This window comes from Gekko japonicus, unplaced genomic scaffold (assembly GCF_001447785.1).
Source record: "Gekko japonicus isolate JY-2015 unplaced genomic scaffold, Gekko_japonicus_V1.1 scaffold869, whole genome shotgun sequence".
NCBI lineage: Eukaryota > Metazoa > Chordata > Lepidosauria > Squamata > Gekkonidae > Gekko > Gekko japonicus.
The window spans coordinates 282,795-306,469 of NW_015173700.1; the positions used below are offsets into that span (position 1 = coordinate 282,795).

Below are 23,675 nucleotides of genomic sequence, written 5' to 3' on the forward strand. Positions count from 1 at the left end.
GCATAACACAAGCCAGCCTGTTCAGTGAACGGCTTGCTTAGAAAAAGACATTCCGTGTTGCAGATTCAGCCTCGAGATCGTATCCAACCACAAGGTTGAAGAACAAATCAGGCGCTGATACCTGAAAGCAGCAGAGCTGCATGATAGATAGATCAAAATGGGTAGCTGTATTAGTCTGTCTGTAGCAGTAGAAAACAGCAAGAGTCCAGTAGCAACTTAAAGACTAACAAAATTTGCAGCAGGGTAGGAGCACATCTAAAGAAGTGAGCAGTGACTCCCGAAAGCTCATCCCCTGCCACAAATTTTGTTAGTTTTAAGTTGCTGCTGGACTCTTGCTCTTTTCTACTGCATAAGAGATGTTAGGTTTCAGCCAGTTACTTGGGAGGAGCCGTGGCTCAGTGGCAGAGTATCTGCTTTGCATGCAGAAGGTCCCCATTTCAGTCCCGGTCATCTCCAGAATAAAAAGGCAGGAGGTGATATAAAGCCCTGAGCTGGATAGCCCAGGCTAGCCTAATCTCAGATCTTGGAAGCTAAGCAGGCTTGGCCCTGGTCAGTACTTGGATGGGACCACCGAGAAAGTCTAATGTCCTGGCCCCACTGGTGGACCTCCTGATGGCACTGGTATTTCTGGCCACTGTGTGATACAGAGTGTTGGACTGGATGGGCCTTTGGCCTGATCCAACATTGGCATCTCTTATGTTCTTAAAGTCCAAGGTTGCTGCGCAGAGGCAGGCAATGGCAAACAGCCTCTGAACATCTCTTGCCTTGAAAACCCTGCAGGGTTTTCAACCAGCTGGGTCTTGACAGCAAAAAAAAAGGGATTTAAAAGACCTCTACCTGATACCCTGGAGAGCCACTGCCAGCCAGAGTACCTATATCTCTAGATAGCTGCCTTATACTGAATCAGACCCTTGGTCCATCCGGGTCAGTGTCATCTATTCAGATGGGCAGCAGCTCTCCAGGATTTCAAGTAGATGTCTTTCTAAAGACCCACTACTAGATCTTTTCAACTGGAGATGCCAGGGATGGAACCTGGGACCTTCTGCATACCAAGCAGATGCTCTACCACTGAGCCACGGCCCTTCACCTAGCAGAGAAGGCTGATTTTGATCCAGTGTAAGGCAACTTCACATGCAGTAGCTGATTTACACTCTCTAGTACCTTGCCATGCTTGGCGGAGTTTACATTTTTTAAAAAAATTGTCGACACGATTAAAACCAAGCCTCTGCTCTTGAATTGGTGAGAATCAAGCTGCCATATGGAGCATCCAGCTGGGGGGTGGGGGGTGGGGAGAGAATGCCCTGGAGACAGCTGAGCTTCCCCTTGGAGTTCCTAACTACCTTAACAGATGAGGCAGTTGGTGACAATGTGTGGTGCTGACAACGGCTACATGGCATGAAGGAAAACCAGGCGGCAGATGGCACACTGGTGACCACAAGAGGCAGGAAAAAAGATCAGGCCTCACGCAGCTGCTAAACCATCGGAGATCAGAACTGGAAATCTGAGGACAGAATTCTATTGCCAAGGCTCTACTACTTCCTGTACCAAAAGAGTGTGGAAACCAGTCTGTATTTTGCGAATTAGAAGGTGGCAAGGTATAGCCTGCTCTTGTCAGCTCTTAAATGCTAAGCTGGATCACTACTTAGAAGGGAGACTGCCAAGGAAGACTCTGCAGAGGAAAGCAACTGTCCCGGAACAGATGGGGCACAGAGTGGAGTTGTGCGGTCAAGGTGCGTGCTAGCCAAGGTGCAGGCACAACCTGGTGTAGCGGGGTCAGAGTCCAGCCCCTAGGTCATACACAGAGTCAGCGACAGAAGCAGGTTCAGGGCAAATCCAAGAGTCGAGGTCCAGTTACAGTCCGGGAGTCAGAATCACGGTCCGAAGGCAGAGTCAGTGGCAGCAACATCAGGAGTAATTAGATGCGTCCATCTCTCCCTCTCTCTGCCCGTCTCACAGCTGGGTTGCATAGTGCGGGTGTGCGCGCTCTCCTCCTGACTATCTAGGGCCAGGTGTCTCTGGGCTGCTGACTGCACACTCTGTCACCTTTCCTGCATCTCATGACGGACCCACATTCGTCTACACTCTAACAGCTCTGAGGACGAGGGAGGCGAGGTGGGAGGTGGGGCCCTCTCTGGTTCTGAGCCATGGGCCTGAACAGCTTGGGGGGGCTACTGTCAGACTGTGAGTTGCTGCTTGGCAAGGTTGCAGTAGCTTCCTACAGCAGGTCGTCCTCCACTAACTGTGAGCTTGGACCCTCTTCGCCTGTCTGTTCTTCCTCAGAGACTTTTGCCTCTTTGGGGCTGGCTGCATCTGGCTGGTCCACGACACAAATGACAAACCACCTCTGCTTCTCACTTGTCTGAAGAGCCCCTTGCTGGGGTCGATGTCAATCAGTTTGTGGCTTGACAGCACACGCATGTATATTTTAGGCATTCGGAGCAGGTAGGCTGGAGTGGAGGGTTTGGGGCTGCACCACTTAACAGTTCAGGGGGAGGAGGGGCTCATATGCACTAAATAGCATCAAGGCCCAGATGACTTACCTCGGGTTTGGTTACTGTAGAAGAAGAAGAGATTGGATTTATACCCCTGTTGTGTAGTGAGTTAGCCGCATGGAAGAACCGCTGAGGCACGCATAGTACACAGCACACTTTATTAGTACGCAACAAGCACACCTACCAACCGCCAAGCGGCGGCTTATATACATTCTGGGGAACCCCTGCGGAATCCCATTGGCCTATTCAAACCTCCCGCCAATGTCCCATTGGTTCCCTAGAGGCAGGGTGCAGGAGCCTAGTCCTCATTGTTCTCTGCACTCAAGCTCCACTGAATCGCGGGCGCCCAGTGGCAGTCTGTGGACATAACAACCCTGCCCTTCACTCAGAGTGGCTTACAAACTCCTTTCCCTTCCCCTCCCCACAACAGACACCCTGTGAGGTAGGTGGGGCTGAGAGAGCTCTGAGACAACTGTCCTTGAGAGAATAGCTCTGACAGAACTATGGCTTGCCCAAGGTCATCCAGCAGGTGCAAGTGGGGGAGTGGGGAATCAAACCCGGTTCTCCCAGATTAGAGTCCGCTTACTTAACCACTACACCAAACTGGCTATAAAGGATTGTGCCTAACAACTTCATGGTAAAGGGGGCGGAGCGATAATCAGACAAAGCTTTCTCAATGGTGGAGAAAGCTGCATTTCTTGAATTTCATACTATAGTGGGGTGGTTATGGCTCAAAGGCACACAGATCTTCCTTCTACCTTCAGATGCCAGGGCCCTTCTGTATCTAAGGCTCTACCACTGAGCTAAGGACCCACCCACCCACAATAGATGCTTGAGATGCAGCCCCGTAGCTAGGGAATTTTTTTGGAGGGGGCCTCGGGGAGCCCACCAGCTAATTAAATGGAAATACAATGCAGGTGGTAAGTTGGAGCACTTTGGGGGCAGCCCAGGAGGGAGGGGCCCCAAAAGAAACACTAGGGGGCCAGGCCCCGTGGGCCCCATGTTAGCTACGGGCCAGTTGAGATGCTTTAAGAATTTCATTTATTGCTTTGCCTTCTGGGTAGAATTCACAGTTCCACAGAGAAAGTTTTAGGCTGGGAGTAAAAGTTTTAAGCACTATGGAACTCCTTGTTACCTTAGGGAACAAGATACTAGTCGACGGCGGAGAGCATAGCCTCCTCTGACTAGATGCAGCAGTCCTCAAGACACTGGTCTCTCCTAACCTCTGCTACCTGGAGATGCCAGGAATTGACACAGAGGCCTTCTACATGTCAAGCAAATGCTGTCCCACTGAACCACAGTGTAACTTCCTTGGGAGCAAGGCTTGTATATACAGCTACATGGCCACCTCAGAGGGATTGCTTCAGATGCTGCTGCCGTCTGAGGCTAGACAAGTGACAACCCAAGAAATGGCCTTCTTGGTTATAGCACCAAAACATTGGAACTCCCTCGGCAGGGAGATTTATCCTTCTAACACCAGTAGTTAAAGACTTCTTTGTTCTGTCTGGTGTTCCCTTGCCTAACTCTTATTAGCCCTCCTCCATTTTGGTGTGCGTTATTATGTGTTTATATTATGTTTTACTTAATTGCTCTAAACATTTTATATATTTATTTATTTGCATTATTTATAGTCCACCTTTTTCACTTGGACTCAAGGCAAATTATACACAGTGAGTCAATGCAATTGAAGGATGGGACATTCAATAAATAATGCAAATAGGGTTAGGGTTCTGAACCAAATCAGAAGTCTGAAAACAGAACTGAAGAAGAAGAGATTGCATTTATACCCCGCCCTTCACTCAGAGCGGCTTACGATCTCCTTTCCTTCCTCTCCCCATAACAGACACCTTGTGAAGTAGGTGGGGCTGAGAGAGCTCTGTGAGAACTGCTCTTGAGAGAACAGCTCTGAGAGAACTGTGACTGACCCAAGGTCACCCAGCTGGCTGCATGTGGAAGAGTGAGGAATCAAACCCAGTTCTCCAGATCAGAGTCCGCTGCTCTTAACCACTACACTGAGCAAAGCATAAGTATTAACACAACACTTTCAATGGTGTGAAATTTCACAACAGGATCCCTGTATCAGCAAGCTATACAGTAGTAAAGACAACAGTCCCTAATAAATTTTCCAAGTGTGTGTCTCATTTAGTACAGTACAACTCTATTGCCCACATAGAGTGTGTGTGTGTGTGTGTATTCTTTTTATTTTATTTTATTTATTTTGTGTGTGTGTATTCTAAATGGTTTTTAATGCCTGAAATTTTGTAATGCTTTGTTTTAATGTTCACTGCCTTGGGGGACCCTGAATTAAATGGAAAGTAGTCATAGAAATGTTCATATGTGTGTGTAGAACAAAGTTTGGGTCCAGTGGCTCCTTTAAGACCAACAAAGTTTAATGCTGGGTCTCAAAGGTGGCAACTGGACTCCAACTTTGTTCTATTGCTTCAGACCAACACGGCTACCCACCTGAACGTGTGTGTGTCTATGCACGTGCGCACACATATGAACATTTCTATGACACACCCGCTCCTCTGTATTACACCAATTTACAGACTACAATCCAATCACTTGAAACCTCCCTCGACAGCAACCCGTCCAATAACGGGAGACGGTTTCTAGGATCTAGCCTCGCCTGTCTCTTTCTCTGCCATCAACGCGGAACGTTAGCCGCAGAGTCCTCGTTTCTAGAGGATGGGGGACACTGAAGAGAAACGGACCCTCCTCGCCAGCGGTCCGCTGCTTTTTTCGGACCCCAGCGACGCGCCTCTGCACGCTTTCTATTGGCCGGTTTCCTGACCGGCTCCGCCTCTCGCCTGAAGAAACGAGGGTGTGTTTTGATTGGGTCAGCTGAGGGGAGGTCAGCCCGCTTCCGGGTGCGTGGTCATGGTGACCGTGGTTGCCAGGTAATGAGTCGAAGATGGGGAAGGGGGTGAGGCCCCTGCTGGAATCCAACAGGGAGAGATGATGGGGAGGGTCCACGAATCTTCCAGGAGGGTCACTGGAAGGGGTAGGTAGAGAATGGATCTGCCCTGGTCACAATAATGATTTGGAGAGTGGCGGCCCAACCCCAGCAATGGGGTGTATGAAGGAGGAGGACAGATGTGGTTGCTGCCCCCCCCCCCCCCCCCCCCCAGTCCAAATGTACGGGCTCGGGCTGTTAACTCCGGGTTGAGAAATCCCTGGAGATTTGGGGGTGGAGCCTGGGGAATGTGTTCTCAGTGGAGCGTAATGCCGGAGTCCACCCTCCAAAGCCGCTAATTCATCCAAGGGGGACTGTAGTCTGGAGATCCATTATCATTTTGGGAGATCTCCAGGCCCCACCTGGAGGATGGCAACCACAGCTTAGACGGAAGTGGTGAAATGGATGTGTTGGTGTCTTTATAAAAAAACAGTTGGGGAATGTTGAAAGGGCGTGTTATTCCTATATTTCTAGAGCAGGAGGAAGGAGGCCCCACAAGGAGAAAAAGCTTGTCCAACAGGGTTTCAAGCCTGGGTTGCCAACTCTGGATGGGGTATCCCTGGAGATTTGGGGGTGGAGCCGTGGGGGCAGGGTGTTGGGAAGGAGAGGGATGTCAGTGGGGTTATAATGCCACAGAGTTCAACTTCCAAAACAGCCATTTTGTCCAGGGGAACTGATCTATGTAATCTGGAGATGAATGGTAATTCCTGGAGATATTCAGGACCCACATGGAAGTTGGTAACCCAAACTGTTCATCAGTCAGCCGCATTACCAAGAATCCCTCTGTGGGGTCTCAAGCTTTTCTCTGCAGTCATCATCCTAATAATGAATGCTCCTGCTTTCTCCCCCACCCCAACAAAGACATTATTACCGAAGGATGTCTGTGCTGCAGCAAAGGTTCTTATGGTTCCTTTAAAAAGAATAGCGAGCATCCATGTTGTCTCTTCCATGTTCAAATCACTTGATGTACATGCTCTTTAGTTCTAATCTGTACAGCCCTGTGAGGTAGGCCAGTACCTTGCAGATGAGAGGGGCTGAGAGTCTGAGCTGGCAATGGCCACCTAGTGCACAGGTGATTTGAACTAGGGGCACACATGAAGCTGCCCTATTACTGTGCCAGACCTTTTGTTTTTGTCTGCTCTGACTGGCAGCTGTCCAGAAAATAAGCAACTCTGCACAGATCTAGTGGCGCTGCAGGAGACAGTGAAATCCTGTGATTCTCTACTAAACTATTCTATTCTCTTTAGAAAAATGCAAAATACTTTTGCATTGTTTTAATTACTACCTTGATCCCTAGGGTGGGGATTAGAAATGCACACTGCTGAAAAGGAATGGTTGGGGGAAGACAGCGGGATTAAGTCTGGAAAGTCTGTTAATTCTGAATCGCGTTGGTGTTCGTTCTTGAACAAGTAAATGCTTGTCATTGTGTAGTGATGACATCCTGAATCATAACGTTGGGCAACTGAAGTCATGTTGTGTAACTGGCTTAGGGGAAACGTTTTAATCTGCAGATGCTTGGAAAAGTTCTTGGGAGGAGGGGGAAGAAACACTCTGTGTGCTTCTTTTAGAGAATGAAGGGCAAAGGCAATAACCTTTTCCCCAAATTTACTTGTTTGTTGTTAATGATATGCTAGATGGACAGAATTTTCACATTTCAGCCACCATTCAAGGAGACTTGAGGGGAAAAATAAACTTAACATAGGAGACCGTCAGCAAGAATTTTGAACAGTAATACTGTATGCCCCCTTTTGTCATTACCAGCTCATACCTGTTCGTATGCCAAGCGCTTGCAACTGCCCAAATGAAAGACTGGGCCAATCTGTATTGCATGGCTACGGCATTCTGCAGTGTGTGAGGGCTGATTACTCCTCTGGCTGTGATTGGCTGAGTTGCCCTGTTGTCACAGAGGGATGGCAGAAAGGTTTCTTACTGTTACTGGCAGAGGTACTGAAAGCCTAGAGAAGGGCTGAAAAGCCTAGGAAAGAAGGCTGTGGGCTGGGGAAGGCAGCTAGTCCTAGGATAAGAGAGTGCAAAGGAGTGATTGGGAGGAATTATGGGGAAGGGGAGAGGCATGGACCACAGAGGAGAGACGCACATGGCCAAGAGAGTGAAGAAATCTGAATTAGACATATCGATGGGAAATAGCTATGGGCCTCTGTTACTGAACTTAATTGCACAACGCCATTGTGCTGTATGTACCCTACCCATCCCTAAGTCCCAGGGCTGACTGTACCCCCTGACTGACGTGCTGTTGATCTGGCTTGACAGGCAAGGAACTGAGTGGAGCCCAGGCTTGCAAGGGCCAGACAAAGTGGCACAGCCAAGAGCTATATTTGGTACGCAGAAGAAAGGGGGGAGTGTTCCTCGGGAGGCTGAGTTGTTCCAAGAAGTGTGTGCGAGTGCAGTCCGGCTGCATTATCATTTAGGAGGGTGCTTTTGCTCAGGGTGGGTGGACAGCACCCTGCAGAACAATGCAAAAGAGTGACAGGAAACAGTCTGGCTTGTAGCCTGCTGGACTCTTCCCCAGCCAAATATGAGCTTATCCTGGTATTAGCTTTTGTGCTTTCTTTTTGTCTGGTGTGGCTTAGCAATGCTCCCTCTAAGCTCTGGAGTCTTGTGAGCAAAAATTGTACTTTGTGAGCTACTGGCATTAAAATTGTGAGCGAGCGATTTGGCTGCTGCAGCAATTAGTTTGCTCTGGAGCCATCCTTCCTGAGCGAAGACAAAAATGGGTGAGCCGGAGGCTAAAAGACTGTGAGGTAGCTCACACTAAGTCAGCTTAGGGGGAACACTGGTGGTTAGAGTCCGGGAGACCCAGGTTTGGATCCCCACGGGGCCCTGGAAGCTTGCTGGGTGACATTGGACCAGTCACGCATGCTCAGCCTCATCTGCCTCTCAGGATCGTTGTGACACTAAAACCGGAGGAGAGGAGAACAGTGTAAGCCACTCTCATTGGGGAGAAAGGTGAGGCATGCAAGCAAGGTAAAATACTGGCTAGCTTTACTTGCGAGATGTCTGCTGGAAGGAAGTTATATAACAATAAAGTGCTTTCGGTGTCCCTGCGGTTCTCGAGTTGTAAGTCAGGTAGGCAGATCTGAGATGGGAGAGAGCCGGTTGCCCGAGGCCTAGTGAGTTCATGCCAGTGGTGACATTTGAACCCGGCCCTCCCTGATCACCGCTCAGCCAGCTGTGCTTCTGCCACCTAGCCACACTTAATCTGGCTTTCCTGGTTACTGATATACAACACCGGCTCCATCCCAGCTGGCGTGTGGTGTGGAGTATCATGGGATGGGCCAAGGAGTGCCTGTCGGGGGGGAAAGTGCCTCTGAATGAATCTGAACCGGCCCTGGATCCAAAATGTCATGATAGGTTTCTGAGCCTTGTTCTTGGACACCAGCCAGCCCTGGTCACTCTTTCCTTTCCATCTTAAAGCCATGTCGGTTTGGCGGCCAGCCATTTCCCTATTTAAGTCCCTCCGTCAAAGCCTTTGAGACAGATCGCTGCGCGGGACACGCTTCAGGAAGGAGGGGAGGAAAAGGTAGGAGGTTGTTTGGCCTTCAGACTGCAGGGGACGAGCGGGCAAGGTCTTTTGACACAACTAGAATGAGGTTAAGATTCCAGTTTTTTCCTCTAGTGGCACCTTTTAGCCATTGCTTGGAGCATTCCCACAGGTGAGGCTTGAAGCTCCTTTGGATCTCAAAGGCCTGCCAGGGGGTGACTGCGAATGTGGCATTTGTAATACAGATGAGCATTCTGGCCAGTTTCGGCCTGTTACAAAGCAACTGAAGCAAGAAGTATATCAATAGAAATGAAAGCTCATTTGCGTAGACCTAATCAAGGAGGGCTGGTTGTGGAGGGAGAATGGTTTTCTTTGCTGTTACTGGAAACTCTCTTTCCTGCTTTGGGGTTTTCCTTTAGCGTGTCTTCTCTCGCTTCATTACTGCCTATAAGTGTTTTGGGGGGGAAGACTTTACATTTGCGCATACTAGTTAGCCAGACTGTTTGTATATTTACATACGTATGTCCTGCTTTTTGCCCCAACGGGGACCGATGGCAACTTACAGCATTGTTCTCTGCTCCATTTCATCGCTGTAGCGACAGCCCTGTAAGGTTGATTAGGCTTTGGATGAGTGACTGGCCCACAGTGAGCTTCTGTGGAAGGGTGGGGATTAGAACCTGGGTCACCCAGATCCTATTCTGATGTTCTAACCAGTACTAACCAGTGCTGGAAATTGGACCACGGGCCAGATGGACCACTGGTCTGATCCAGCGGGGCTCTTCTGATGTTCTTGTCAGGGGAAGGCCTCAGCCTCTCTGCCCTGTTGTTAGCCCTCCAGGGGAACTGGTTGGCCACTGTGTGAGAGGAGATGCTGGACCAGATGGACCACTACTGGTCTGATCCAGCAGGGCTCTTCTTATGTTCGCACATACCCACCAAACAAGCTTCTTGGATTGGTGGGACAGTCAGGAGGGCCTTTTCCTGCAATCTTAATCCTTGGGCAGGACGTTCCCCTCAGTTTTTGATGGCGGCCTTGAAGTAGGTGCTCAGTTCTGCCCCGGAAACAGAGGGCCCTTGACAAGGTTGAACTTTGGCTGGGTCATACCTGAGTCAAGCCCTTGAACGACTAAATCAAATTCTCTTCTCCCTGTTTGTCCTCCTCCATCACAACCAGCTTGCTTTATTTCTCGGACATACTCCTGAAATAGAGAAAACACAACAGGGGTCACTGACGAATACCTCAGGAAGTTCGAGTGTGCAGTGCAGTGTGAAATGGAAACGGCTTTGCTTTCTAAGTTTTAACCCACCCACCCCGGTTCTCATCACCTTTACGTTTCCCCTGGCATTCTCAGTTTCTGCGCCAGCACGGTGCAATGTTTAGAGCAAGGGGCCCCAACCTGTTTGAGCCTGCAAGCAGTGTTCCCTCTAAGCTAAGTTAGTGTGAGCTAGCTCACAGTTTTTTAGCCTCTGGCTCACACATTTTGTCTTAGCTCAGGAAGGATGGCTCCAGAGCAAACTAACTTATGCAGTGGCCAAATTGCTCACTCACAACTTTAATTCCAGTAGTTCACAGAGTAGAATTTTTGCTCACAAGACTCCATTGCTTAGAGGGAGCATTGACTGCAAGCACCTTTGGAATTTTGAGGGAGGTGGTGGAGCCAAGAGGTGGAGCCAAACCCAAAATGGCTGCCTCAGGGGGCAGAGCTAAACAGAATACCTCCCTCCTCACACCTTCTGGGAAGAGGGAGATCCTGAAGGGGGAATGGAACCACACACTGACTAAGGAGAGCTGAGATACCTACCAGTCGTCATCCTCTAGTGGAAAACCTAGGGTTGCCAATCCCCAGTTGGGGACGGGATCCCATGGTTTGGAGGCCCTCCCCCCATTCAGGGTTATCAGAAAGCCAGAGGGGGGAATGTCTGCTGAGAGCTCCATTATACCCTATGGAGACTGGTCCCCATAGGGTATAATGGAGAATCAATCTGCAAGTATCTGGAGCTGGGGGAGGGGCTTTTTTTTTTTTTAGGTAGAATCTCCCAAGTTTCAAAAAGTCTGGACCAGGAGGTCCAATCCTATGAGCCCCAAACGAAGGTGCCCCCATCCTCCATTGTTTCCAAATGGAGGGAAGGCATTTAAAAGGAACACCCTCCCTTGAAATGTGATGGCCAGAACTCCCTTTGGAGTTCAATCGTGGTCTTTCCTCTCCTCTCCCGGAGGCTCCTGGAAAGTCCCCCATCAGCCTGTCAGCCTCACCTGGCAATCCTAAATGGTACCACTGTGTGTGGCTTGGGTGGAGAATGAGTTGAAAGCAACCACTGTGTTAGAAGCAGATGGAATCACAGGAACCTTCTGGATGTGGGAGGTAGACCTGGAAGTGAAAGCACAGGATGTGACGTCACAGAAGTGGTGTCATATCCTTGCTCCTGGCTCCACCCCCAAAATCCCCAGATATTTACTGAGTCGGATCTGGCAACCCTAGGGAAACCCTTCATTTGAATGAGGGAAGCTCATAACAATCACAAGCTTTCTGAAAAGCTCAGGGGGTACCACAGGAAGTACTGGTGGGTGTCATGGCACGCATGGGCAGCACATTGGGGAACCCTGGTTTAGAGTGTGGGACTGAGAACTTGGATACCCAGGTTCGTGTGCCCATTCTGCCACCAAGCTCTCTCTCTCTCCACCCTTACCTACCTCACAGGGTTATTGCAATGGAACGGGGAAAGCAGGGCCATATCTGAGCTCCTCAGAGAAAGGGTGGGAATCAAACTGTCCTAAACAGAGTCTGCATCTGATTGAATGCTCTCCCTGTAGAATATTAAGCCTCTCCAGTGGCAAAATGGAATTCCTCAACCTGGCGCCGTGTTTGTTTGGGGCGAACCTCTCTCCAGCATCAAGAGATATGGTGTGCCCTCGGGTAGCTTCTCTGCCTGGGGCTCCAGAGACGATTCCTTGGCCCCAAGTGTCCATAAGGTGGTTTGCCAGTTTCCTTTCCCCTCCCAGCCCATCTTGCTGTTCGGCCGTTGCCTGTCGCTTGAATTGAAGTTTGCGCCTGGTTTTTGTGTGGAGCACAAAATGGAGATTGTTGATATTGTTCTGGTAGAACCGGGGCTATTTATTAAATGTTCGGTCACTTTCAAAGGGGATTTTGCATATTAGCTGAAGAGAAGTGGTATAGAGATGAAATAAAATAAAATAGTTTCTGAACTGTAAATAGCATTCTTGAGTCAGCAAAGAAGAGGGTGTCTAAAAGTGACTGCGTTTGAGTTGTAGGTTCATTTTAAAAAATAGTTACCAGTTTAATAATAGTGTTCCTTTTTTAATCTTTTAATCTAAAGGGATAAATTTGCGTTACATTTTATTTATTTATTTACTTCATTTATACCCAAGCCTGAACTCTCTCTAGAAGCTACAATGAGGAAACTGACTCGTGGACTCTGGGGAGTGAACTCTATGACCTCGCACCCGACTGAGGTCCCCGCCCTCCCCAAACTCTGCCCTCCCCAGCAATACTCCCTCTAAGTTGTGAGCAAAAATTCTACTTTGTGAGCCGCTGGCATTAAGTTTGTGAGTAGCGATTGGGCTACTGCATAAGTTAGTTTGCTCTGGAGCCATCCTTCCTGAGCTGAGACAAAAAGGTGTGAGCCGGAGGCTAAAAAACTGAGCTAGCTCACCCTAACTCAGCTTAGAGGGAACCCTGGTCACAACTATGAGAAGAGGAGAGTCACTGGAAAAGACAACTATGCTAGGGAAAGCTGAAGGCAGCAGGAAAAGGGGGAGACCCAACAGGAGCTGGATTGACTCCGTCAGGGAAGCTGCGGCCTCCAGTTTGCAAGGCCTGAGCAAGGCTGTGAAGGAGAGGATGATTTGGGAGTTGTTAACTGACTCGATGGCACTTCACCCGCAAACACCCACCCACCTTCCCTCCCAGTGGGGACCTAAACTGGCACACATTGTTCTTCTCTCCTCCGTTTTATCCTCACAACAGCCACCCTGTGAGGTAGGTTAGGCCAAGAGAGCGTGACTGGCCCACAGTCACCCAAGCAAGCTGCCATGGCAGAGGGGGATTCGAACCTGGGGTCTCCTAGATCCTAGCCTGATATTCTGTGTAAGTCTGTAACAGAGCCTCTCTTTTAGGGATTTTTTTAAAAAGCTGTTTCAAGATAGGGTTGATTTTTGAGTGGAGATGTTTCAGGGGAGCGGATAAAAATTATCCCACCTGCCAGTTTCCTGGGCCAAATTGTTTCCCCCAGGTTTAAACCTTGCAGTTGGTGTAGTGGTTAAGCGCGCGGCCTCTAATCTGAGAGACTCGGGTTTGAATCCCCACCCTTCCACTTGCAGCTGCTGGTGTGACCTTGGTCAAGCCATAGTTCCATCAGAGCTGTTCTCTCAATGACAGTTCTCTCAGAGCTCTCTCAGCCCCACCTACCTTACAGGGTGCCTGTTGTGGGGAGGGGAAGGGAAAGGAGATTGTAAATCGCTCTGAGAATCTGAGTGGGCGAGGTATAAATCCAATCTCCTCTTCTTCTTCTGGTTTACCTGAGCTTGCTCTGACAATAGAAGGGCGAGCAGGAACAGAGAAATGGTAGTTGGGGAAAGGGCACGTTTGCCAGCTTCAGGTGGGGCCTGGAGATCCCCCCGGAATTACAGCTCACCTCCAGACCACAGAGATCACTTCCCCAAGGAGAAAAGGGCTGCTCTGGGGAGTGAACTCTATGACCTCGCACCCGACTGAGGTCCCCGCCCTCCCTAAACTCTGCCCTCCCCAGCAATGCTCCCTCTAAGCTGTGGAGTCTTGTGAGCAAAAATTCCACTTTGTGAGCGACTGGCATTGAAGTTGTGAGCAAGCGATTTGGCTACTGCATAAATCAGTTTGCTCTGGAGCCATCCTTCCTGAGCGAAGACAAAAATTTGTGAACCGGAGGTTAAAAAACTATGAGCTGGCTCACACTAACTCAGCTTACAGGGAACACTGCTCCCCAGGCTCCATCCCCCCCCCCCCCCAAAAAAAAAATCTCCGGGTATTTCCTAACCCAGAGCTGGAAATCCTAGGAAAGGGTGGTGTGCCCCGACTCACCTCTCTATAGTCAAACGGGTTCTGTGGATACAGAGAGGAAGTTTTGATTTTGTTTTATTGTATAGGTATCTGTGTCTGGTTTCGCCTCAGCAATCGTACGTTGTTTTGGAAACCAAGGTTTAAAGGCAGCATATGGATACTCTTAAGTGAATCTCAATAAAATCTCCATGTTCCCTTAAATTGGCTTTAAAAACCGAAAACAAAAACATCCTGGCACTGGGAGGTCCTTGAACTGCATCTGCATTTAACCTGTTCATGATTGTTTCCCAAGCACCCAGAGTCGGTGCCCACATGGCAGGGCACGTGACCATCCTGTCTGCTGCCTGTTTGTTCTGAGGGCTTGCTTTTATTGATGTGCTGCTAAGAAATGAAAGATAGGGAGGGGGGAGATGGGGGGGAGACAGGTTGGGCATCGTGCTGGGATGAGCACCTCAATATCATGACCATTGTTTAAGTGTAGGTTTCGTTAAATGTTTGGTTACATTCTGTTCTGCGGCTTTGGATGCGTCCTCTGATCTCCTGCAGCTGGCATAATGCTCTGCTGTGATCTTTTGGGGTTTTGGATGGCTCCCTGCCCTCTGGCTTGCCTGGCAAAGCACCAGTCCCCCCCCCCCCCCGGGCAATCATTGAGTGCCTCGGCCTAGCAAGCTGTGACAGCAATTTACGTGGTGGCAGCCACCACACTTCCCTGTAATTCTAGAAGTAAAATTGACAGAACCATAGAACCACAGAGTTGGAAGGGGGCAGACGGGCCATCTAGTCCAACCCCCTGCTCAATGCAGGATCAGCCTAGAGCATCCCTGACAAGTGTTTGTCCAGCCGCCTGCCAGGGAGGGGGAGCTCACCACCTCACTAGGCAGCTGATTCCACTCTTGCACAACTCTTAATGTCAGAAAGTTTCCCCTGATATCCATCCGGTACCTTCCCGCCCTTAATGTAAACCCATTATTGCGAGTCCTCTCCTCTGCTGCCAACAGGAACCACTCCCTGCCCTTCCGATACTTCAAGAGAGCCATCCTGTCCCCCCTGCATCTCCTCTTCTCCAGACTGAACATTCCCAAATTCCTCAGCCTTTCCTCATATGGGTTGGTCTCCAGGCCCCCGATCTCCTCTGCACCCGCTCCATTCTGTCCACATCCTTTTGGAAGTGAGGCCTCTAGAACGGCATGCAATGGCCCCTTGGGTTAGGCAGTAAGTGGGAGAAATCCAGAGGACATTTAGCCAGCCAGTTTCCCAGCCCACTTGCTGCTTTGTGTGCTGGTTTTTCCGACACGCTGCCAGAATGGCTCCCGAGGAGCGGCTGCTGTGGTTTGGTTTTGTTGCATGGGACCGTTCCGAGACAGAAGGCTGTAGAGAAGTCTCACTTGGGCCGTGCTTCTTTTCTCACGACTCCAGGAGGACCTGCCACAAAGGGAAGCTGATGGAACTCGCCTCCATGGTGGTCCTGCCGCTGCTGTTGGGCGGCCTGGGCATCTACAGCGTCTTCCGGCTGCTGCAGCGGATGCGGGCCAAAGCCTACCTCAAAGACGCGGTGGTGGTGATCACTGGAGCCACTTCAGGCCTCGGGAAAGGTAGGTCTCGGAGGAGAGGAGGTAATTTGCAACGGATTCACTTCCTGGAAGTCACTCGTCTTGTTCTTATAAGTTCTTCCGACTCAGCCGGACTGCCCTCAGCCCAACTGAGTTGTCTCTACAATGGGCATTATTGGGTTTAACCCAACTGGGGCATTCATTTTCTTCCTTTCAGAAGCTGAGCTTGGGAAGCATTTTAACAAATTACAGAATTGAGAGAGACCATAAAGATTGATCACAGATAACGCCCTGACCTGGATAGCCCAGGCAGGTCCGATCTGGTCAGATCTCGGAAGCTAAGCAGGGTCGACTCTGGCAAGTACTTGGATGGGAGACCTCCATGGAATACCAGAGGTGGGAGGTGGGGGCAGGCTTTATTCAGCCACCTCTGTGACTATCCTCCAGGCCCCCAGTAAGGGTCAGTCACCAGAGGTTGCCACGACTTCCAGGGGCACACACACATAAATACAAAAATACCACCACCAACAACAACAACAAAAGTTACAGATATAGGAAACGGAGGCTGTGGGGGACCTGCTCAGAACCTGCCCACGAGCGGAAACTCCATTTCCTGGCTGCTAAAGCCATGGAAGGCCTCAGTAATTTTTTTCCTTTTCTTTCCCCCCTTTTTCTCCCAAAGAAAAAGCACACAATACCTCCTAAGCCTTCATGGTCGTCTCCTTAATTCCAAGCTCTTGGCCACAGGCGTGAGGACTAGAAATATGCATCTTCAGTTTTGCAGGCTCAAAGGTCGAGAGTTTCAGGATGTGCTCTCCCATGGCAGGCGTTAACTGGAAGTCACTTTGCCTACAATAAGTGCTTTATCGGGTAGCTCTCAAGGGACCGGACATCCCTTCCTCCCCCCCCCCCCAGCTCGTGGGTGACTGAGGGCTGGTATAGCAGCTTAAAAGGGACCCCCTGCAGTAGGGGCTAGAATTTTTGGAGCAGAAAGGACCCAGGTTCAAATCCCATAAAGGTAACTGGGTCCTGTTGAGCAAGTCACATATTTTCCTCCTCTCAGCATAACGCACCTCAGATGACGAGGACAAAAAAAATGGGACTGCAACCCCATTAGGCTACCCTGGGCTCTTGGTTTTGCTTTCTTACCCAGCCGTAGCTCACCGGCGGATCCTCTGAACTACAAAACGAAATGCAAAACCGAGCTGGAAAAGGCGCACCAAACATCTGTCTAGAGCAGGGGTGTCAAACATGTGGCCCGGGGGCCGGATCAGGCCCCCGGAGGGCTTCCATCAGGCACGCAGTGGAACTGGCCATCTCGTGCTTCCAGTTCTGCTGTTGCTGTTGCATCATAGCTTGCTTCACCAGACTCAGCCATTTCATGTTTTAACCTGGATCCTAGAATCAGAACTCTGCGCGTGAGATTTCTGTGGTGAATGTTGATAAATCAAAAGTAGGTTTGTAGCTTACAGAGTTATTGTTTTAAGCATGTTTTTATTTTAAGTAAAAAAAAAATCTATATGTCCACTGCCTGGCATTACATTTTATGACACACAAGGCCCGGCCCAACAAAGTCTCATTTATGTCAGATCTGTCCCTCATAACAAATGAGTTCAACACCTCTGGTCTAGAGGATAAAAAGAGTCTATTTGGTACCACTTCTAGACGGCTTTGCATTATATCCTCAAATCCCGTGTATCCCTCCGCGCAGCCTAGGAAAGGCGGATGCCAGCCGTCTTCTGACACGCTGTCCTTTCTCTTTACCGCCTCCGCTACCAAGAATGTGCCAAAGCTTTCCACGCTGCTGGGTCGAAACTGGTGCTGTGCGGTAGGAACGGCGAGCGGCTGCAGGAGCTGTTGCGGGAGCTCTCTGACACGGGCGGTCACCCCAAGAACGTAAGAATGGGCGAGAGGGGCTAAAGTGGCAGAGCTGATGGGGGAGAGGGGGCTGGAGGTGAGCTGTCCACGTGGAAGGCTCTGAGTTCAAATCTGCCACTTCCAGTTTGAAAAGGGGACCTGAGGAGAACCTCTACCTGCTGGAGGAGGTGCTGCAGGGCTCCCACTTTTTAAAATATAAAACTATCTAAATGTGTACATACATAGAGCAGATAAACAGTCCCAGCCAGTGTGGGAAATGTCCAACTATCACCAATAAATGTTGTCCCTCCCCTAAAGGAAACGGTAAACGCTTGTGATAGCCGCTTAATTGTGTGTCCAAGAAGGAAGCACTTCCTTTATTTCCTTCTTTGTTGTCCTGAGCCCTCCTGCCGATCCATTTTACTAAGTGACTCCCAAATTCTCCTATTATAGGGGAAAGTGAAGAACTTCCCCTTGCGCCACACATCAGTTTTCTAGAACGTCTTCAAGCAAGTCCTGGACATTTTCCTTGTCTCTTGACTTGCTTATGAGCACCCATGAAGACAGATCCAGGTGTGTAGCCTTGTTGGTCTGAAGCAACAGAACAAAGTTTGAGTCCAGTGGCACCTTTAAGACCAACAAAGTTTAATTCTGGGTAGAAGCTTTCACGTGCACGCACACTTCAGTAGCACATACAAAAGCTTATGTTTTATGGGCACCCAGTGATCATGCAGCTGAGCAGGGATTTCCCTAATCCAAATTGGTCTCCGTCGGTTCTCTCAGACCTCTTCTGATAACACGTGCTCTCTGTCTGTTTTAAAATACAGCCCCATAACCATCACACCGTGACCTTTGACCTCTCAGACACCAAAGCTGTGGTCAGCGCCGCAGAGGAGATCTTGGAAGCGCATGGGCCATGTGGACATCTTGGTCAACAATGCCGGGATCAGTTATCGAGGCACCATAGCGGACACGGTGGTGGAGGTGGACCGGAAAGTAATGGAAACCAATTACTTTGGCCCCATTGCGTTGACAAAAGGTAAAAACATAAGAGAATATATATACATACAAATACATTTATTACGTTCGACTCGTACTTGTGTACTATTGAAGTACAAAACATTCTATAATGAAAAACAACAATCTCTTGTCAGAGCAATACAAACTGTAGAACAAGGGAGAGTAAAAAATGTCCAGTGAAACTTTCCAGATCTGTGTAAATAGATCACGAGGTCCTGGATGTATTACGTCCTTCGTTGCGTCCTAAAAGACTTCATCAGATCAGTAAGATACAGTCAATATGTAAAACCACATCAATAAGTGTATATCTTACTGACAAATATATCATCTTACCATCTCTCTCCACAAGTACAAAAACTGTAAAGCTTCTCCACATCAGTTCATTCTAATTGGAAGCCACTGTAAGAAACAGAGCTATCTTTTCATAATCCCTAAAAGTTACCTTTTCTTTCCATTCTTATTTTATAATTGTATTATATCGTTTACACTCACCTAGGCCCCGGTCACACGGACACACGGATATCGCGGGGAGGAGGCGTGGCTGTTTGCCCCACAGCGAAATTACACGCGACTGTGCGATCAGGCATCCCCTCATGGTCCCGTTGAGGTCCCATGGTTAGGGGGGAGGTGCCGATCACACGACGGGGTTGTGGGTTTTTAAAAATTGAACCGGAAGTATGCGCATGCCCCATTGGGTGCTTGTGCGCATCCCTGGAGACTTCGAAAAAAACCCCACCTTTTCGCAATGGGGCATGGGCGGGCACCGGATACCACCGGAAACGCGATCAGACGCCCGCCCTTGCCCCGCGGTTTCCGGAAACTAGTACCTCCGAGGTACTAGTTTTTAACTACGCATCTTCGGCGGGAAGCCTCGGGTTCGCCACGGGAGCTCTACGCTTCCCAGATGTGGCAGTGAGATCGCGCCCAGAAAATCCGCCTATCTTCCGTCACAGTAGCGTGGCTACTGCTCCGTGTGACCGCAGCCCTAGAAGTTTTTACAAAGCGGGCATGTAGCTTAATGTTTTTAGTAGGAGGAAAATCTGCCGTCCAAAGTAAGAGTCGCTAACATAAGAGAAGCCGTGTCGGACCGGGCCAGTGGCCCTCCGCCATGCCAACACATTGTGGTTTTTTGCTTCAGTCAGACAAGATTGTGAAGAGGCTTCCTGAAAAGAAAACCAAAATAAAGGTGCGGGGGACTAACCCCACAGGAGTCAGAGGTAATGTCCAGCTTCCAGGACGGAATAAATTACGCAGTTCAGTTTCCATGTCTTGGGGAAAGGATTCCTCTTCTTTGGAGAGGAATGGAAATGGATCAGGACAATGAGACTGGGTTAAAGCAAGGCCCTTGGGGGAAGAAACGAGAACCAGGTGCCTGGCTGACTCTCCTAACTGTGCTCCTGCTGCCTTTCTCTCTCTTCTTAGCCCTCCTGCCCTCGATGATCAAGAGGAGGCAAGGACACATCGTGGCCATCAGCAGCATCCAGGGCAAAATTGCCATCCCCTTCCGCTCTGCCTGTAAGTCCAACTGCATGAGGCTTAGGGGAGGTAGCGACAGTAACAGTTTTCGCATCCCGTTGGCTTCAGAAGTGCAACACGGGCACAACCTGCAGCGACAGGGTCCCAGACCTCCAGATGTGGCAGCGTACAGTGCTTAGGGGAAGCAAACCTACACACGCTTCTGGCTTACACAGACCTCCGGCCCTGGGTGGGAAGCTTCATTTTCCATGTCTTATGGCAAGCAGAGCCTGCAGGGATCAGTGCAGGGCCTTCTACGGGGCCACCCGTAGTCACACAAGCAGCTGTTGAGGACAAGTGTTTTTAGAGGTGCCAACAATGAAGCATCCTGTTTGGAAACAGAGGCCTGGCATTTTGTGTTACTTCTGGAAGGGGTCCCGTGAGAAACTCTCCGTGGCAACCTGCCGCTGCTTGGGCTGGAAAAAAACATTGCGAGGACCATTGGAGACCTATCTCTGTACACAGAAAAGTCAGCTTTTAGGCTGATCAAGCAAAAACTGGTTGACATTGAGAGCCAGGTTCTTGAGAGCCGTGCAAAAAGTAGATGCTCACCCCTCAATTTGGGGCTTTTACCTTTTGGGCGTAGGGCTGAGTATCTAACTTGTTTAATGAACCCGGGACAATGCAGAGTATATATGTTAGCCAGGTTTAATGTGTTGCCATCAGCAGTATTTTATGGGAGATTCCAAAAAATCCCATTCGACAGTAGATTGTGTTCCTGCACTAAGCAGGAGATGGAAACTCTTGAACACGTGTTTCTTTCATGTACTTTCTACTTGGACCTGCGCCTTACATTCATTGAGCCATGGCTGAGAAAGTAGTCAGGGAAATCTGATAAATGTAAGATTTACTTTTTGCTGAAAACCCAGAATCATGCAATAATTGAAATTGTTGCAAAATTTCTGTATGAAGCTTCAAGAAGGCGTTCAGTATTCCTTGCAAATTGAGTCATATGTTATGCCAATAAAGGTCGATCGATTGGTGAGGACCGGCCTGTGATTTTCAATGGGGAGTGAATCTCTTTCACTCTGGCCATTTTCCTGCCCTTCCCCGCTGTGGGCTCAGACAGATCAGAGGAAGGTCACACATTCTCTCTCTCTCTGTAAAAATGCAGATTGCAGGCACAGCTCACCTCGGAAGCCATGCAGATAAGAGGTTTAACCTTTCAACCACCACTAGGTTTTTGCTTGAGGCCAGGCTTCTGTTTTGTTAAGTCTTTTATGGACACATTTTTTTAAAAAAATGCTCTGTTTCCTCATTTGAAATGTTAACTGCAAAACAGGCGAATCCCATTTCAGATAGCAAAACAGAGTGGTGGTTGAAGGGTGAAACCACCTTCCCTCTCTCCCTTCCCCGTATGGCCCCCAGTTGCCCACCTTGCATTTTAGGGAGAAAGGGAAACGCCTGATCTCCCAGACCCCAAAGAATAGTTCCAATACGATCGAAGGTTCCAGTTGTTTCCTTCACGTGACGTGGTTGGATTATTCTGAGATTGTTGAGCTATATGCTGGTTTAAGAATATGGTTTGAGTCTTTTTCCTGAATCATAAAATCATAGAGTTGGAAGGGGTCATATAGACCATCTAGTCCACCCCCCTGCCCAATGCAGGACCAGCCTAAAGTGTCTCTGAGAAATATTCATCCAGCCTTTTCTTGAAAGCTGTCAGTGAAGGGGAGCTAACCACCTCCCTAGGCAGCTGATTCCACCTTGGAACCACTCTGACCATGAAAAAGTTTTTCCTACTATCCAGCCGATACCTTTCTGCATGTAATTGACTGACTGTAAGGTTCTACCTTTGAAGAAGCTTGGGTGGAACGCAATAAGTGGCAGCTAGCCATCGTGTGAAGGAAACAACTGGAACCTTCGATCATATTGGAACTATTCTTCTAATTTTTCTTTAGCCATATCCTGAGTGAATGCCATGGATCAACAGCATATATATGAAGTTTTGACTTTTGTGGATTTTTGTATTATAATATTGTGAAACGACTCTTGATATTTCAGTAACATCCATACTACATACATTGTTTTTAAAGAATTGGAATCGTAATTTGAGGTTTATTATTTACACAGTTTTGTTATATTGATGTCTCTTTACTGTGTATCTCACGTGCTTGTGTTTTGATCTCCCAGGCCCTACAATTCTCAGTCTTCCTGTAGGTTACCCTCCACCACGCAAAAGCAGCCTACTCCTTAATGCAGAGTTCCAAATTCTTCCATCTGAATTCTGCAATCTGCTTGAATTGGATAGCTAATTCAGCATTCTCATTATTTAACTTCAGGACTCAGAAGTTCTCAGTACAGGTCTCTGATCCCTCCCAGTTCTCAAATTTAGAAGTATTCAGAGGAATTACAAGAGTCTATTCGCATTACTTGTTGTCAGGGGACATTTCGTAGAAAAAGAGGTGCAGGAGCTCATTAGCAGAGCTTATTAGCATAACTTATTTGCATATGCCACACACCCTGACATCACTGGAAGTGTGTCAGAAGGCAACACCCACTGCTCAGGCTCCAGTGGACTGTTTTGGATTGCTAGCTATTGGGGGGGGACGCACATATCTGCCCTCACAGAGGATGGAGAGGTGAAGGTGGGCCGGGGGTGGGCTCTGCAACTTACCTGGCTGCTGCTTGCCCCTCGTGGCCTGACTGAGGGCTGCTGGGAGCAGGGGGCAGGGCTTGTTACATGTGCCTGCCCCCTGGGCTGCTTACTCAGAGCTCCGCTCCTGTGTGCTCCCGCAGGAAATGATCCCTGCTTGTTGTCCCAGCTACAGTTGTGTTCTGTTAAAGTTTGTAATAAAATGTCTGCAGTTCGGCACAAATCCACACATTCCAAAGAAGAGCATGCTAGACTTGAGCTGAATCACACTTTGACCACTGGCTCCCTGAGCAGCTTAAAGCTGGAAACTGTTCATCTGTAAGATGGGAATAAAGGCCTACCTCACTGGCCTGACAAAATAACCATCGCAGAGAATCTTCTTCTATCCAGAGTTTGTTTTTCTTCCACTCTCCTGCTTAAGAGCCTTTTCTGTCCCCGCGTGCTCCATGAGAGCTTCAAGTTACAAAACTGTTTCTGTTCAGCGACTGACGGAGCTCACAACCTGCTCTCTGTTTTGCCAGACGCCGCCTCCAAGCACGCTACCCAAGCCTTTTTTGACTGCCTGCGAGCGGAAGTGGAGCAGTACGGTCTTGACGTGACGGTCGTGAGTCCTGGCTACATTCAGACAAACTTGTCACTGAACGCCATCACGGGAGACGGGTCCCAGTATGGAGGCAAGAATTAATTTTGCTCATGGAGATCATATGCATTTACTGCGATGTAGCAGGCAGGGCGGGGAATCATAAAGCTTATAAAACCTTAGCTCCGGTTCAGAAGTGATGGTATGTGAACCAGTCTGGAGCGGACCGGACATGCCTCTTGTCGTTCCCGGGTACCTGTATCCTGTTTTCAACATTAAAAATGACTTTTCTTCCCCTCCCCATCCCTGTTTAATCCTTGAACCGGAGCTTGGCTTTCTGATCTCCCATTCCCTGGAGCTGCTTGAAAGCTGTGAGAGGCTGCTTGTGGAAATAACAAGAGTTCTGCCTTCCACTCAAGGCCTTCCTTTTTATTCTTCGCAGTGATGGACAAGACCACCAGCCAAGGCCAGGGAGCCGCAGAGGTAGCTCAGGAGGTCCTCAGCGCCGTGGGGAAGAGGAAGGAGGAGGTCCTGGTTGCGGGGCTCACACCTTCAT

The 23,675-nt window shown here is 49.1% G+C and overlaps 1 protein-coding gene across 1 annotated transcript in view; it reads left to right on the forward strand.

Annotated features, from left to right (window-relative positions):
• Positions 1–5,211: 5,211 nt before the first annotated feature.
• The window catches only part of DHRS7B (dehydrogenase/reductase (SDR family) member 7B), a 21,114-nt gene continuing 2,650 nt past the window's right edge, over positions 5,212–23,675 (forward strand). The window contains 8 exon segments of the mRNA XM_015423229.1: positions 5,212–5,392; positions 15,418–15,593; positions 17,332–17,447; positions 18,236–18,316; positions 18,318–18,447; positions 19,851–19,943; positions 23,061–23,213; positions 23,562–23,669. Coding sequence (XP_015278715.1) covers positions 5,373–5,392; positions 15,418–15,593; positions 17,332–17,447; positions 18,236–18,316; positions 18,318–18,447; positions 19,851–19,943; positions 23,061–23,213; positions 23,562–23,669 — 877 coding nt within the window. The 5' untranslated portion in view covers positions 5,212–5,372.